At 38.0% G+C, this 15,787-nt stretch overlaps 1 protein-coding gene across 3 annotated transcripts in view; it reads right to left on the reverse strand.

Moving 5' to 3' along the window:
- LOC103461410 (SH3 domain-containing RING finger protein 3) overlaps positions 1-15,787 on the reverse strand; it is a 127,652-nt gene that overhangs the window by 26,762 nt on the left and 85,103 nt on the right. For 2 of the 3 annotated variants that reach the window (XM_008403716.2, XM_008403713.2), the window contains exons 2-3: positions 12,763-13,038; positions 8,694-8,789 (exon numbers count right to left, since the gene is read on the reverse strand). The exons of the other annotated variant lie outside the window; for it this stretch is intronic. In XM_008403716.2, the coding sequence (XP_008401938.1) occupies positions 8,694-8,789; positions 12,763-13,038 (372 nt within the window). The remainder of the gene's footprint in view (positions 1-8,693; positions 8,790-12,762; positions 13,039-15,787) is intronic. 3 annotated transcript variants of the gene reach the window in all.

The following is a 15,787-nucleotide window of genomic DNA, read 5'->3' on the forward strand; positions in this document are numbered from 1 at the left end:
ACATTTTAGAAGAAATTATTTGCACAGGCAAAATGTGTTTAAATGAAATAATCTTGCAGTGCGATTTGCTAATGTTTACAGCAGCCAGGTTACAGCAAATACATATGAAACAAAATGCAGACGGAGAAGCCACCTGTATGAAGGAGGAGAAAGGGGTAAAATTTAACAATCTACCATTTGCCCGGAATTCATGAGAGGCTGCTATTAACTGCTGAAGGAAATCAGAGCATAAACAAATAAAACCAGATAAAATAGAGGAAGATGAAACGGGATCTTCACAACACCTGAAGCAGTGAAACATCTTGCTGCTTCTCAAATTTCACACTCTTTTGTTCTGTTTCTGCCCACATAGGCTTCCCGAGGTTATGAGCAGGAAGTGTAAGCATGCAGATATGTTTTCCAAGTGGCCAGAAGGCTCTCAAAGATCTCGCATATAGGCCTAAGCCCTAGAGAGATGTTTGTTCACATGACTTCATTTTCTGCAACAGAAGCATTTTTTTTTAAGTTGGAGACTGAGAAAAAGAGATCAAATGTTATAGGTGCACACATAGATCTATCTTCAATATATCATTATATGCATATTGTAACACTATTTTTACTAACTCACATCAACTGGCACACAGTTGAATCTCAATAAATTWGAATCTATTTGAAGATGTCTTATGCGTTTGTTTCTATTAGTTTGACTTTTTAACAGCTAAATAAAACCCAGTGTGTAAGAAAATTACAATACTGTGTAAAACCAATTAAAAAGGTTTTTAATTCAAAAATGTCAAATCATTGGAAAATATGCTCTTGCACTTCACAGCAGAGAGGACCGTCTGTATATCGCAGGTGTTGGGGGTCAGAGCCGCCTTCAAGCAACTTGTATTGTGTGATTCCCTACAGTTAGATAGTGGCTCACGAAATAGGGGGTAAAAATAACTGCCAATTTCAATAGTAAAACATGGCTATAATTAGCTGTGTTTCAACAGCGATGCATAGTTAAAATAGCTTCAGCAAGTTGGGATTTTTATTTAATGTTGAAGTTTTTTCTAACATACATGCTATTTATTCAAAGAGGTGATTGCAACAACATCTCATTAGTTCTCTGACAGTTTTTAAAACACCTTCAAGCTGAAGTGCACTCTGAAGTGCAAGGTGCTATATGAACTAAATTGGTACACAAGAGTTATCAATTTTGTCACTAGTATGACGTTTTCAACACTTATTACCAATGTAGACTATGTATGTATATCAAGTCACACCTAACGTATGCGCGAGCTATATCCGTACTTGAAGTTAATATTCAGCTTAAGTGTGACCTTTCAGATGTCTTACTCTTATATTAAGTTTATTTCACATAGGCTCACTGAGAATTTAAGCTATAAATAACGAGCCAGCGAAAAGAACTTTAGCACCACAACAACTTTACATTCCAATCATGTCTGCTTACCAGTCTTTAAACCCCTGAACAATCCCTTGAGAGAAAGTCAAGAGTTTCCTTCAATTTTTATTATCAGGTGTGTGTGCGCGTGTTTGTGTGCGCGCGCATGCGTGTGTGTGTGTGCTTGTACGTACGAGTAAGAGGCAGTGTAAAAGGCTGTCTCGTCTGGGTTCAGTGTTGGCGATGTTGCATTTCCATATTAATAGAAATGCTAATCAAAGCCAAATCATATGGTAATGAGCATGATGGATTGACGTTGCAGATATAACTGAGATGTAACTCTCATGAGGCTAACACAAATACACACACACACGCATGCATGTAAACCACATCAGACACACACACACACACACACACACACACACACACACACACACGCACACGCACACACACACACACGCGCGCGCACGCGCGCTCACGCGCGCTCACGCACACAAAGGTCAATAAGGCCACACGTGATCTTTTAGAGTAACTTACAATCCAGTTTGAATCCCCCAATGCATCCAGTAAGTATGTTTCAAACACACATGGGCCCTTGCATTTCCCCTCACACACGCACACACAGAAATCACTGATGTGTCAGTCTTTCTCTAGCTACTGATGTGCCTGTTATGGTGCAAAGCACATGAAGGAGTATGTGTGAGAGAGAGATTTTTACATGGCTCTTCCTGCTGAATAAATAATCCAAGGTAATCCGTTTCTATGTGTTGAGCAAGCTGCACCGATTTTTGTGTTGAGTGTTATCTCAACGTAATACTGTGATGAGCCGATGAGCTGATAGCTACGCTAAGAAAAGGAAAATCCGGCAACAAACACGCACGCTTTTGCAAACAATCCCCTTCCTGAACAGATCCAGTGCCTTGAAAAAAGTATTGATACCACTTGAACTGTGTATTTTAATCGCAGTATACATCCAGCAGCTCTGTGACAACCTCAGATGTTTATTCGAAGACCAATCAAACAGGTCAAGGATAAAGCTATAAAGAGGTCTGAAATAAGATTAGGATATTAAACAATATCCCAAGGTTTGAACATCTCAAAGAGCACTGTTGAGTTTAGCGAAAAAGTATGGCGCAAATGCAGATCTTCCAACTCCATGAATCAGGTCTTTCTAAGAGACGGGCAAGAAATCTAATATCGAAAAAAAAAGTGATAAGTCTTGTTCACAGTTTGCCAAACAAGACTTATAAGGGGAAACGTGTTGAACATGTCATCCTGAAAACATAATTCCCACAATAAAACCTGGTGGTGGTATTATCATTCTTTGAGATCGCATTTCATCAGTAGGAAAAAAGAAAACTAGATCAAACGTTAAAGAAGGATAAACCTCAGCATACAGTCTGAGCTGCAGCAGATTTAATATAAAGCAATCAATAGCTAGAATGTCCCAGTCAAAGTCCAGATTTCCAATCCTATTCAGAGCATGTGGAGAGACTTGAATAGTTAACTCTGAACATGTGTAAAGCTGATCAACATAGCCCAAATGAACAACAATTCTAACTACAAGAAATGTTGACTTAAGCAAATTTATGGTAAAACTTTACAATTTTTAGTTGTTAAAAAACCCCCATCTAAACTAGATATCCTTCCACCTCAAAGTTCTACACTAATTTATGTCCATCACATAAGACCCAATCTCCCTAAAATTCCACAGTTGCAACACGACGCAACTTGGAAAAAATATAAATATTTTTACAGGCTATTGCACAAAGAACTAAGACCTGAGTTCATGCAATAGGAGTCCACATCAAAGGGAAAACAAAACCAAGCAAGCATGTCCCAAGCTAATTTCCAGTCAGGATGAATCAGCCGAAAAGCCACAGCCCCTGAACACAAACCCACCTACGCTAACCTTGCTTCTTTTACAGATCTCCTAAACTTATACAACAGGATCCAACCCACTCACTACACCTACCCAAACACCAGGTCCAGTAGACGCAGCTATACCTTTACACGTGCATTAACAAACTGGGACACCCTGAACTCAAACCAAGTTCACACTCAATATATCCACCTACTCTCATAACTAAATCAAAGTAATCTCAAATTCAATTGTACAAAGCCTGCAGCTAGATAATTTAATTCATTACTGTCCTTTCCTCCTTATCCCTTTGTGTTTGTATCTACAGGTAAGATAAGACACAGGGCTACCTACTATTACAGAAGCTTTCAATGTGTCTTCATGCAGTAATTATTTTTACAGTATGATCTCTTACCAGAAATAATAAAGGATAATTCCGACACCGTCTACATGCATCGTTTAGTCCACGTTAGACATGCTCACAGCTTTGCAGCTGTTATGGACATCTCATGTTTCAAATAGCTTTGGTTCATTTGAAGATGGTTACTGGCACTGCATCTAATTTCAATGCAACCTTTGCACTGTCAAATGAGGTAACCTAATGCAGAGGATTACCACAAGAACCACAACAAAAACCATCAGTCGTCCATGTGTGGCTGGGCTGGTCAACAGAATACACATAAATAAGCTGCGAGCTATTATAGAAGAAAACAAGGGTCACATTTCTGCAATTAAACAACCATTTGTGTAAGAACAAAAAGGCTCTATGTGGTATAGCAATTGAGGCCTTTCATCAGTTTTAGCAAAATTTGTTGAGGCAACTGAGGCTTAATGTAGACAATTAAAAAATGTCAGCATACTTTCCTGTGAACAGCTTGCTGTATTGCAGTTTGTGCAAACTATTATGTTGATCCCCAATCTGGGTTACAACTGACAATTTCAGTGCTTGTCCCACTTTATAATGATGACCACAATAAAAAAGCAGTGTATTGGCACCTGGCAACAGTTCCCTTTAAGTATTTGAGTATAGCCCAAGGTCTTCCTCAAAAAGCTGTGCATACTTTAGTATTTATATTCATATATATACATATATATCCGTGCTGTAACTTGATAAAAGAAGACAGGTAGATCTTCTTTTGCAGCCCACGTTTATTTTACAAGTTCCAAAACAATTCAGTGAGCATTTTTCTTTTGCTTTGGTTAAAGTGGGTTAAGGCAAAATTCATAATCAGTTATTGGTGAAGCTTTGTTAAATAAGGTAATAAACATATAAAGGCAAAATAAGAAAAAATCTACCACAGACGGCACAGATCTTTAAAAGCATGTTAATTTAAGAACATTAGTTTTTCTATTAAACTCTAGTAATTGTATATATTAATCTTATCACTCAATTTATTTTAGATGTTTAAAATAACTATTTGTGAATCAAATTAACAAAAAAAAAAAAAAAAAAAAGAAAAAAAAACTGTTAAGTTTGTATTAAAAACTTTTGAGACGCTGTCACTGTTTCCAACTGGAGTACAGCTACAGAGACAAAACTTAGGATGTTTTGCTATATTTTCTTTGTGTGCCTGGTGAAGAGAAAACCATTGCAATTATTTCCCATGCAGCGTTGAATATTGTTGTGTCCTGGTTTGGCATATCACCATCCAGTTTTAGAAGCATTTCTCTGACAGACAACCCTTTGCTTTTTCTCTCCCAGTTTTACTGCATCTCAGGATAATGTTCCCAAATTGCCAGCCATAACACAAACTTATCCTGTTATTTTGGCAAGTGTATAAAATATTAACACAGATAATAACATGATACATTGCATCTACACGCACGCGCAGATGCACGCGCATGCAGATTAGGAGAGGTTCCAGCTGAGCTTCCTCATTAGCTTCTCACTGCATACACACACGAATCCTAACACAGACCCCTGCACCCCTGCTGTGTCACAGTGATGAAGAGGTCTAAATTATTGATGCATCTCCATTTAATGGGATCCCTTGTGTGTTTGCGTGAGTTAGTCCCAACCTTGCTCCGACCACAGCTTAATACCTGAGAGAGTAGTTTGGTCAATCAGCTAATTTTGGGATACTTGATTGGGTGGTCCAGATCCTAAATCAGAGTCAGCAGCAATCCAAGAAAGATTAAGAAGTTTGTGCAAAGGACTGTGACATTTAAGAGCTCAAAACTGGGATTTTCTTTGCATCTTCATTACACTGTAATTTAAAGTGAGACTTTCTTGCTGAAAGTACTGGTGAAGGAATAGAAGGGTCTTTTGGCTGAATATGTTATAATGCAATAATAATTTAATTTCACTTTAGTCCCAGCAACAAATTTATCAATCTCTTGGTTCTCTTTCAATGAGTTACCTCTTGTTTTCTTTGTTGCTGAGTTTTGAAAGATGTATTTCAGACTATTGGTGGAACACAGTATGTATTTGTAAAATATATAACTTTCTAAAGTAAAAACATGAATCTAAAATTTTATATCTCCACAGTTATGTTTCAGTATGAATTTCTCACTAGAGAATGTTGACGGCTTTTTTGAAATGCAAGGGTTTAGGGAAGGTTCTACATTTGTTAGGGGATAGTTTCTCAAAATCGGCAGTCCAATCTGGATCTGGAACAAACAGCAAGCACTCCAGAACCGGTGGGAAGGAAATATTCAGTTAAAGTTAAACCAACAGTGGTGTGGTAGAGATCCGAACATAGTATAGTGCTCAGCCAACACTAGCGATATGTGGCTACAAGTCATATCAAAACAAACAGAAAGAAAGTTAATGTTAGCCTAGAGTCTTGATGAACAAGTCTCTGTGCAAAGATCCTCAGTAGACTAAGATGCATGCTTGCTATTTGTAGTAGTATATCAATTTTTTTTATCAAATTATAAAAAATGTACTACTGTGACTCTTTGGAAAAGAAGTTGTCTTGGAATTGCAAGATTTTAGGTTCGCCTTAAGTTCCCCCTGTCACATGTCGATGTGCCCCTGGGCAAAGGCACTGAACCCCATATTGCTTACTGATCAAGTATACATGTAACAAAGTTTATCAAGTTTACACTTGTAATTTTGATTGGCATCTGGACCAGCCAATAAAAGTGCATAGCAGATTTTAATGCACATACAGGCAACACTTCTAGTCTTTTCCACACCAGTGGTGGGACTCTTTTTTTTTTTTAATCATAAATAAAGAATCCATCTACAGCTGAGGTGGCATCAATACACACTTTCAAATAGTTTTTTTTTCTATTTAAAAAAAAAGCTTCAATACAGAATTACTACTTTATTAGATTTTACAAAAATACTGCTTTATGCATCAGTTTCACTGGAAATGACCCCCAGACACTAGATAGAAATCAAACATACTAAAACATTTTTCCCTTTGACTGTATTGTCATTCAGTTCTGAAGCTTCCATTACTTCCTTTTGACAGGGTTGGGAAAAGTCAGCATTTTTCCTCATTTGTGTTGAAGGGGAGAGAAAAGAAGAAAACACATTTTTCACCAGCGTCTTTTTAATACTGCTTAAGAGCCTTAAATGAGATCCGGCTTCAAACCGTGAATGATATTTCTTCAGTTGCTCATGGATTAACGTAAACTATATTTCTCTCTTGACAGGCATGGGGTGAAGAGAGAAGGTAAAATGCTTTCGGGTTTTACAAGTTTTTTTTATCCATTTACAGTGAAGACATCCTTTTAGGAGAAGCTCTATAACTGCAAAATGTCAGACAGCATTTGCTAATGCTATTTGCATTTTTTGGACTAATTGCATTTGGTTGTATTTAGATTACGGTTTAGTTTTAGATGCCTCAATTTAACATTCTGACTAAGAAGCATACATTAACACATTTCTTAGCGCATGCAGTGACAGTAATTTACATACACTCATCGTCGGCATGAATGTCATATCAATTCGAGGCTTTTAATGATGCATTCTTTTTCCAAGATGGATGAATTATAAAACATTCCATTTTAATTGGCTGCACAAGTTTTAATTTAATGCTAGTTTTATCCTATTTACACATGGTCTAAATTGAGCATACATGCTCAAATATGTACATAGACCCCCACGAAACTTTGGATAAATGTCCCTTAGGAAATTGTAAAGAAACCATTCTATATTTAGCCATCAACATGCCCTGTGGTAATTATAACTTTTTGACCACTGTTTTGTCAATTAGCTGGTTTCCTGACATGGATCTGGCTTTTCAGCAGAGTCATTACATTTTCAATAGGTTGCCAAAAGCAAACCGGTTGCTATGTGCTTGGGGACACCGTCTTTTTGTGCATGATTCACTTTTACCTCAGTGGTAAAGATTGGTAAGAGTGACCTAGGAATCATAAAGATTTGTCTGTTACAAACTGGAAGATGATAAATCACCAGAGAGACTGTCCATAGATGTGTGAGTGTAACACCTTTGAGATTAAGCTCTGAGTTTACCCAGCTGAAGAAAGTAAATGCCTTCTGAAGAAAGATTTTATGGTTGGACCAGACAAACATGGAACTATTTGAGCAAAATGACAAAAAAACATGTCTGGAGGAGTCATGATGAGGCTCCTAAACCTAAAAATACCGTAGCTATGGAGCATGGTGGAGCCAGCATGATACTGTGCATCTTGAAATTCTTTATCTTAAATCGACAACCAAAAGCTTAGACTCAATTGAGCATTCTAACTCAACAACAATCCACAAGGCACATGAGAACCGGTTTTGGCCCAGCTAGAGCCAGCTAGCATTTAGCTGGAAGAGCATTGACCCGACCTCTATAGAATATGCATAGGCTGGGTTTAAAAGTTAAATATGTAGGAGTAAAGTGATCTATCTAACTGAAGTCTAAAATTTGTAATAAGAAAAGTTATGAAGCAAAATTCCTAAGCAAAATTAATTGGGAGGCTGTGTGTTTACATATTTAAGTCTCTGTGTATAATTTTGGCCCTATGTGGAGTAAAGAGAATCCACAATAACATTAAACTAGAGCTCCTATCTAATTATATCACATGGAAAAATGCATAATTAAAAGTCTTTCATTAATACATAAACTACATGTTGATTGTGTATGCAAACTTCTGACCAGCACTGCCGTCATTAAACAGTCTGAGTGAAATTACTCTGTTCATATTGTGTTATCTTTCATATCAAGGGGTAACATAAGAGTTTTAGAATCGGATGCATTTGCCTTAATGAGGTTGTTAGAAATAAGTTTAGTTTTCAATACTCATCATCATGATGATTCCTTTGCCAAATCCTCTTGTTTTTGATCAATCTGAACCATTAGGATTCCACTTTTCTAAATTTAGCAGAAAACCAAACACAGCTGATACATCCCACCTGAGGCCATTTYGTTTTGGCGATCAAAGATTACAGGAGAAATGTGTCTTTTTTTAGCAGACAGATAAATGATGATAAATACAGAGTGGAACAGGTGTGCTGCTGCAGTGTTAYTGTTGCTTTCACAGCTCCTTTGTGAGTCAGTTTACCTCGACATAAAGAATGGGGAAGATGCCAATCTTGTCTCCCAGCATGCCTTCTGCCCAGTTCTCATCTACGCGTCTGATTACTGTCAGAACCTCGTCCTGGAGGGRAAGGAAAAGAGTGATAGCATACAAACATGCACAGTGAATACTGGGAACGCACCATGATTGAGCCAACAATATATGTTTCAGAATAGGTCTCATCTGGTCTGACTTTTACAAAAGTATTAATCATACAAAAATGAATGTATTAGAAGTTCAACATTTGCATTAAATGGTAGAAAAAAAGTCACATGTTAAATGCAGTAGATGTTTTTATTATGTGCCATCTCTTGTGCTATAACAGTTTTGTTTGTTTGTTTGTTTGTTTTGGCATAGAAAAGGAACTGGTTATATCAGATCATCTTCAATTAAATAATATGCAATTTCAATTTCAGGCAATCAAAAGCTTAAACACAACTATTGATGGTGTGAATGAATGTCAAAATTAATTTTGAAGCWTAGYTGTTCTTTTCCAGAGTAGAATAATTTTGTACTAAATTTTAGTGTTCTTTTCTGAAGTGTCTCTTTCTGGCATAGGTTGGCAGAAAAGATGGTGACAGATGAATTCACACTTAACTCTTTTACCCGCAGTATGACTGACATTTAACAATGTTCAAACAATGAGAGCCTTCACTGCTTTCCTCACAGCCAGTGGGAAATGTCCAGCAATTTTTTTTCAAAGCAAATAGAAATTTTGTTGGATTTGAAGCAGAAGAGAAAGTCCAAAAAAAATGGTCACGGTCTAAAGAAAGAAAGAGGGACTTCTGAACAAAGAMAGGTAAGGAGGCCTTCAACTCGCTTCCCATTTTAAAGAAGATACTCATGAAATTTGCTTTGCATTTCTTCGGATGGCTGCATAATGCTGCAGTTGGTAGCACTGTTGCCTAGCAGCGAGAAGATCCTGCACTTGAATCCTGACCTATAGTCTTTATGCATGAAGTTTGCATGTTCTCCATGCATGTGTGGGTTCTCTCTAGGTATTCTGGRTTCCTCTCATCACCCAAAAACATGACTGCTAGGTGCACTGGGCTCAATAAATTGCCCTTAGGTACGAGAGTGCAATCTGTTCTGTGTGTCTCTGTGTTGATGCATGATGAACTAGAAGACTGCCCAGTGATTGCGGGAGATGGCAGCAGTCCTCTAACAACTCTGCAGGGATATGTGGGTAAGTATGTGAAAACRGAAAAATTCAGTGTTGTGCTGTTTAGAAGGAAGTCCCAGAATGTGTTGTTGTCTTGGATTATAGACGCGTCATCCATGTGCGAATTAGCTTAAAGTCATAAACTGATAACCAGACATTCACCTTCAGGAATTTCTGGCAGAGAGCACAATGTAGAGTTCTGTCAGGAAATTGTTTGGATCCTGAAGCAGCAAATAGTCCTAGACCATCATGAAGCCACCAAAGAGCTTGACTGTTAGTACTCGAAGTGTAGTGGGGTGCACAATTTCCACAATGCACCACTTTTTGCCAGTTCACAGAAAATTTACCCAAAAGTCTCGAAGATAATCATAGCATGCATAAAGAGCAGGCGACTCCTCATTCAGTATTTTCTCCTTCTTTTTCAAAGCAGCTCAAACAAAAAGAGGTATTTATTCACAAATCTTGCCAGCTAAGACAATGACACATATTGTTTTTATCAAGTCAAGATATCAATCACTTCTTTTGTACACAGTGTGGAAACTGTCAGATCTCAACCTGTAAGGTTTCGATTAGCTTTCCTTTACGCTTACTTAATCTCAGGAATAGATTACATTCATTGCTTCCCAACACACGCCCACATAGTGCTGCTTTCTCTCCTAACGTCAAGGCCTTGGTAAGGCCATTACAGGGTGGCAGTGATAATGCTGTTAAATGGCTGTATATTAGTCATTCTGAGTAATTACCTCTCACACTGAGAAAACAATATCACACTCAATGGTTCTGCATGACAACACAAATATAGCACACCATGTGTCTCTGAGTGAGTTTATGGGCTTAATGTAATATTCAGTCATAAACTTGTTGATTAGCTTAACCCTAAAATGAGAAATGGTGTGAACTATTGATGGCTCATTGTTATCGCTTAATCTGGATAGGAATTGTCTCAATTCAACTGCACAGGAGTCAATAAATGCTATAATTTATTAACCTGTTTCTTCTCATCAATCTCTAAAATGTGGAAAACGGAGAGCACAAAGCTTGTTCACAGAACAGGAAGCATTCATATTATGTTATACTTTCCAAGAACCTTWTTCAACAAAATACTATTGAAGGACTGCACATCTCTTACCAATCCCTTTTTTTATTATTTTATTTTATTCCTTCTCAAGATTTACTTTCCCAAAGTCAGATTTGTTGGATAACTTAGACGGAATAAATGTCACGTTATGTTTGGGGAAAAAAAGCAAAAATAACAATGTAAACATCTGAAAGCCACTAATCACYGTTTGGTTGAATTTTCCTTGATACAATTTCAATAAAAAACAGTTGTTTGTTGCAGCTTCTGTCTAAATAATAAATGCTAAAACTGTATAAGGAAGAGTCAAAATTCACAMAATTATATGCAGTAGTTATTATTTATTCCAGTGAATAGACCAAAAAAATTGGACAGGGCAAAATATTTTTCCATATTTTTAAGTCTTATTATGAGGCTGGTAGAGTTTTGGCATGTAGACATAAACTATTTAAATATGAGCACAGAGTAAATCAGCTGCCAGAATCTCCCTCCAAAACATCAAAGTCTGTCTTAAAATCAGCTTCAGCCAAATCCTTTTGGAGCGTGGCGAAGAGCAGCTGCCTCCTTAGTGATTTTTTTCTTCACATATCRAACACTTCACGGCAAACGTATCACTGTAAAATTCTGTCTACTACTAGTTACAATAATATTGAAACTTTTTTAAAACTTTGACAAAAATATATTTTTTTATAATTATCAAACCTAACAGATTAATAAGCAGAGTTATAAGGCATAGGTTGACTCCGAAGGACCTACAGAGATCTGCTTCAGGTGGCACAGTCTTTCAAAAGGACAACTATTATTTGTGCACTTCTTATTTCTGTTTGCATTTTGCGACACACAACGTGAGGGGAACAGCAAACATATGGAAAAAGATCCTCGAGTCAGAAAAAAAAACAAAGCAGAATTTCCTGGCCTACATAGAGGCTATATAGCCTGTATATGAGTAACCCTACACATCACCCTGAACATATCATACCCACAATAAAACAAGGTAATTACAACATAATGCATAGCATGGAATGTCTCTCTTTAATAACGGCAGGAAAGCACAGTAGATRATGGGTTGGATGGAGCTAAAAATGGGCCGTTCCTTACAGAGGTAATATTATGAGTTTTCTGGACACATAGTGTCGTTTTATGACACAATCAACCTGAGTAACTGTGTCTCCTCAGGTTGATAAAAAAAAATGCTATATATCAAGCATGACTTAAACRAAATTTGAATCTGTAATTTGACACCTTGAAATTGAGTATTTTGCAAAGAAGAATAGCCAAAAGTGTCAGTTCRACATGCTACAGGGATGAGGACTTACCACAAAATATTTAAAGCTGCAACTGCAGCAAGAGGCAGTTAACAAAATACTGTCTCAGCAGAGCTAAATACAAATCCAAACTACACTTCAGAGACTTGAATGTGTAGAAAGAAATTAGAGGTGTCTAAATGCACACAACGTTGTGGCTTTAGTGTGACACAATCTGGGAAAGTTCGAGGTCTATGTATACATTTACAAGGTTGTTTTACASTTTAATAATCTACAATGTATGAATTGCAATTGCTAGCCAGCAAATCGGGTTCTTTCACTCTGAAGAGGCTTCTGAAACACAGAGTCATATCTAATAAATTATTCATCAAACAAACAATCAACCAGCCTGGTTAAACTCTKCAGGTAAATGTTTGCKTCTATAATCTTGCACATCATTCCCTAACATGTCCTCTTTGATTTATCAGTCTAAGCCACATATATTCATCTGGTTGTCTCATGAAATACCGTCGCCCTACAGGTGGATGTGTCAAGTGTGCGTATGTGTGTTACCTTGCTGAAGGCCAGGCAGTCTTTATCCTGGTCTTTGTCTTTGACCTCAAAGTCATACAAAGCTTTGCCYTGAGGTGGGGTTTGACTCAGGGGACGCAGCAGCTGGATGTAGCTAGCTGGCAAGAAGCCATGGCAACCATTAAGCTCCCCGTGGTACCAGTTGTCATCCACCTTGCGCCGCAGGATGATAATATCACCCTTGGAAAACTGTAAGTCGCCTGGTTCCTTGCCTTCATATGAATAGAGTGCTTTACCGCAAGGCAGTGCTGGGATATTCTGTGAAATATAAACACATAAACACACCTTTCATTCAAACAACCTCTTGAACACACATCAAAACCAGACAGTAAATGTGCTTTTACTACTTTATTGTATTGATGGTCAACATGTTCATAGTGTTAAAAGTGTTTTGTAGTGGCCTGGAGACAGATTGAAATCCAAACTTTTCAGGTTAGAGTGAGAAGTTGATTGTTTTAGACAAATCACTTAAAGGAAAAAAAACAACATATTTTAGTATCAGAAAACCTATGAATCTGTACATTATGACAGATAAACAAAACAGCCATTTAACTCCTGCATTMTAAAACAGAAGAGCTTTCATGCAAGGATGAGAACATCCTGTCTTTTCTAACACCATCATCAAACAGAGAGAACATTTGCTACAAAGATCAGCTAAGCAGGAAATGTAAATGAGCTACATGGAGGTAAGCAGGTGAACAGGTCGGATTTCTCTGCTGGAAATCCCTTCTGTCCCTGGATTATCTTACAACTTGAATCTTTAAGCCAAGAGGAGAGAAGAAGGCAGTCCACATTGATTTCACAGCTACTACAGTTCGCCCGAGTGGGGAGTGACCAGCCAGATTACCAAGGTGACTGCTGGTGTTGTGAACTTAATATTTATCTGGTTACAAAATATGTGCTTTTCAAAAGTCTCAACTTGTTATGTGTTGCCTATGAATGCAAAATACCTGATATTGTTTGTGGACCACCTTAAAAAGCTAATCACAAAGCTCTCGCTGCTCATTCCTTGTGTTTATTCATAAAAATTATTTGCAGAAGCGACTCATTTTCCTTTTGTCCGAGCACAGACGAATAGAACATCTGACTACAGATACCATCTGACTATTTAAACCAGTGGTCCCCAAACTACGGCCCGCGGGCCGSATCCGGCCTGCCTCCACATTTGGTCCGGCCCCCTGAACAATACAAAATTCAGATTTTTTTTTATATCCGGTTTGTATGTGGATTTTTCTTCAACCACCAGGGGGCTCTGTAGCAGGAAGTGTGTCCTGTAAACTGTGGGTGTTTTGTTTTACATGGCGCATTGYTGTCATCTGTTGGACTTTTAGGGAACTGCTTGACTTTTATGTTATTTAATCAGTACGGTTGTTTGCTAGCAGTAGAGCAGATGAACACACGTTTGTTATGAACGCCGCATTCCAGGTCGAATTCTTYGAAGCAATGCCTGTAAGTAGCAACTTATACTTCAAAACTTGCCTTTATGTTAACATATGAGGAATTCATATGTTAAAGTTACTTTCCCTCAATGGAATATATACTAGTCAGTCCCAGTGACCGTTTCACTAACGGTTTTTACCCATGTGCTTTCTGGGTAAAAATCAATCGAGAAACACGTGCCCCCCTCGTCAACAATTTCTGGCAGCGCAGGTGATAAACGTGTAACACATTTTCTGTTACAAACTGASTCCGGCCCCCCACCAGWGAAGGGAAAAGTTATGTGGCCCTCACAGGAAAAAGTTTAAACCATTCTTTCAACGACTACATGTGTAGCATTGACATTAAGGAACCCTTTAAAACAAAACATGTTATGAAAAAAAGTAAATGTAGGTAGTTTAAAGAAATAGAGAGGTACGAGAGACAAGATTTTGATACATTTCCACATGACTGACAAGCTTTCTTATATTGTTGCCTTTTCTGTAAATCTGTTTTTATAATTTCTATGTATTGATAAGTACAGCATACTACGCTATCTCCTGAGGAGATGAAAGTTCAACCACTTCAGCTATCATTATTTAATTTCTATTACGTAAGTACAGTAATGGGACGGGATGGTTATAGCGCTCAAGAGGAGTGCTGCAAATTTCAGTTGGACAGCAGGGAAGTGAGGAGGGGGGCTGTCCCGTCAGACGATCAGTTTTCAATAGCACACACACACACACACGCACACACACACATCCACACACGCACACACAAAACTCTAGTAAAAGCGCACACCGGGTCAGTGCGACCCCACCACACCAAGCAGAGAGTAAAAAAAATAAAAAATTGTGGGGTTTAAATGACCCCATCTCTTAAGACTGTGAGAAGGTTGCAAATAGCACCACAGATTTATCACACCATATTTTATCAAACAAAGATGAAGCCAAACTAAATATATTCTCCAAAAGTATTCCCTATAACCAGGGATACATAGAAAATGCATGTGGAGAAAAGTAAAACCTGCAAGTCTGCAAGTCACTGCATGGTATTTCTGGTGACCGTTGTCTGAAAAAATAGGAGTTCTGACACCTATACAAATCAGACTAACAGTGATGATCTGGAACCAGAACAGAAAAAAAACAAAACATGAATGTAACAGTTTCAAATTAATAGTTTTATGAATTACAGCAGTGGTCCCCAATCCTCTGTCCATGGACCGGTACCGGTCCGGGGACCAATTGGTACCGGGCCGCGCAAGAAATAGTGAAATATTTACGTTTTATGTATTATTTGAGTCTGGAGGATCTTTTATTTTGAAAATCCTTTAACCGGATTCTCTCGGTTACTTGCGCGCCAACACTGAGCCCACAAGCAGCAAAATGAGTAAGAAACAGATCAGATGTCTTTGTAAAGTTTCTTTGCAAAGGGGAAAAGGCCCAGAGAAGAGACAGGAGCTTTAAGCTGTTTCACCAGGGAGAGACCAAGCAGGCTGTGGATATAAGCAACACTTCGGGTGTTGTTGTCTCCCAGGGCCATGCAGAGACCACTAAGGGGGCAGGTGCTCAACAAAAAAGGGCACATCTAA

The sequence above is a fragment of the Poecilia reticulata genome, linkage group LG2, assembly GCF_000633615.1.
Source record: "Poecilia reticulata strain Guanapo linkage group LG2, Guppy_female_1.0+MT, whole genome shotgun sequence".
Taxonomy (NCBI): domain Eukaryota; kingdom Metazoa; phylum Chordata; class Actinopteri; order Cyprinodontiformes; family Poeciliidae; genus Poecilia; species Poecilia reticulata.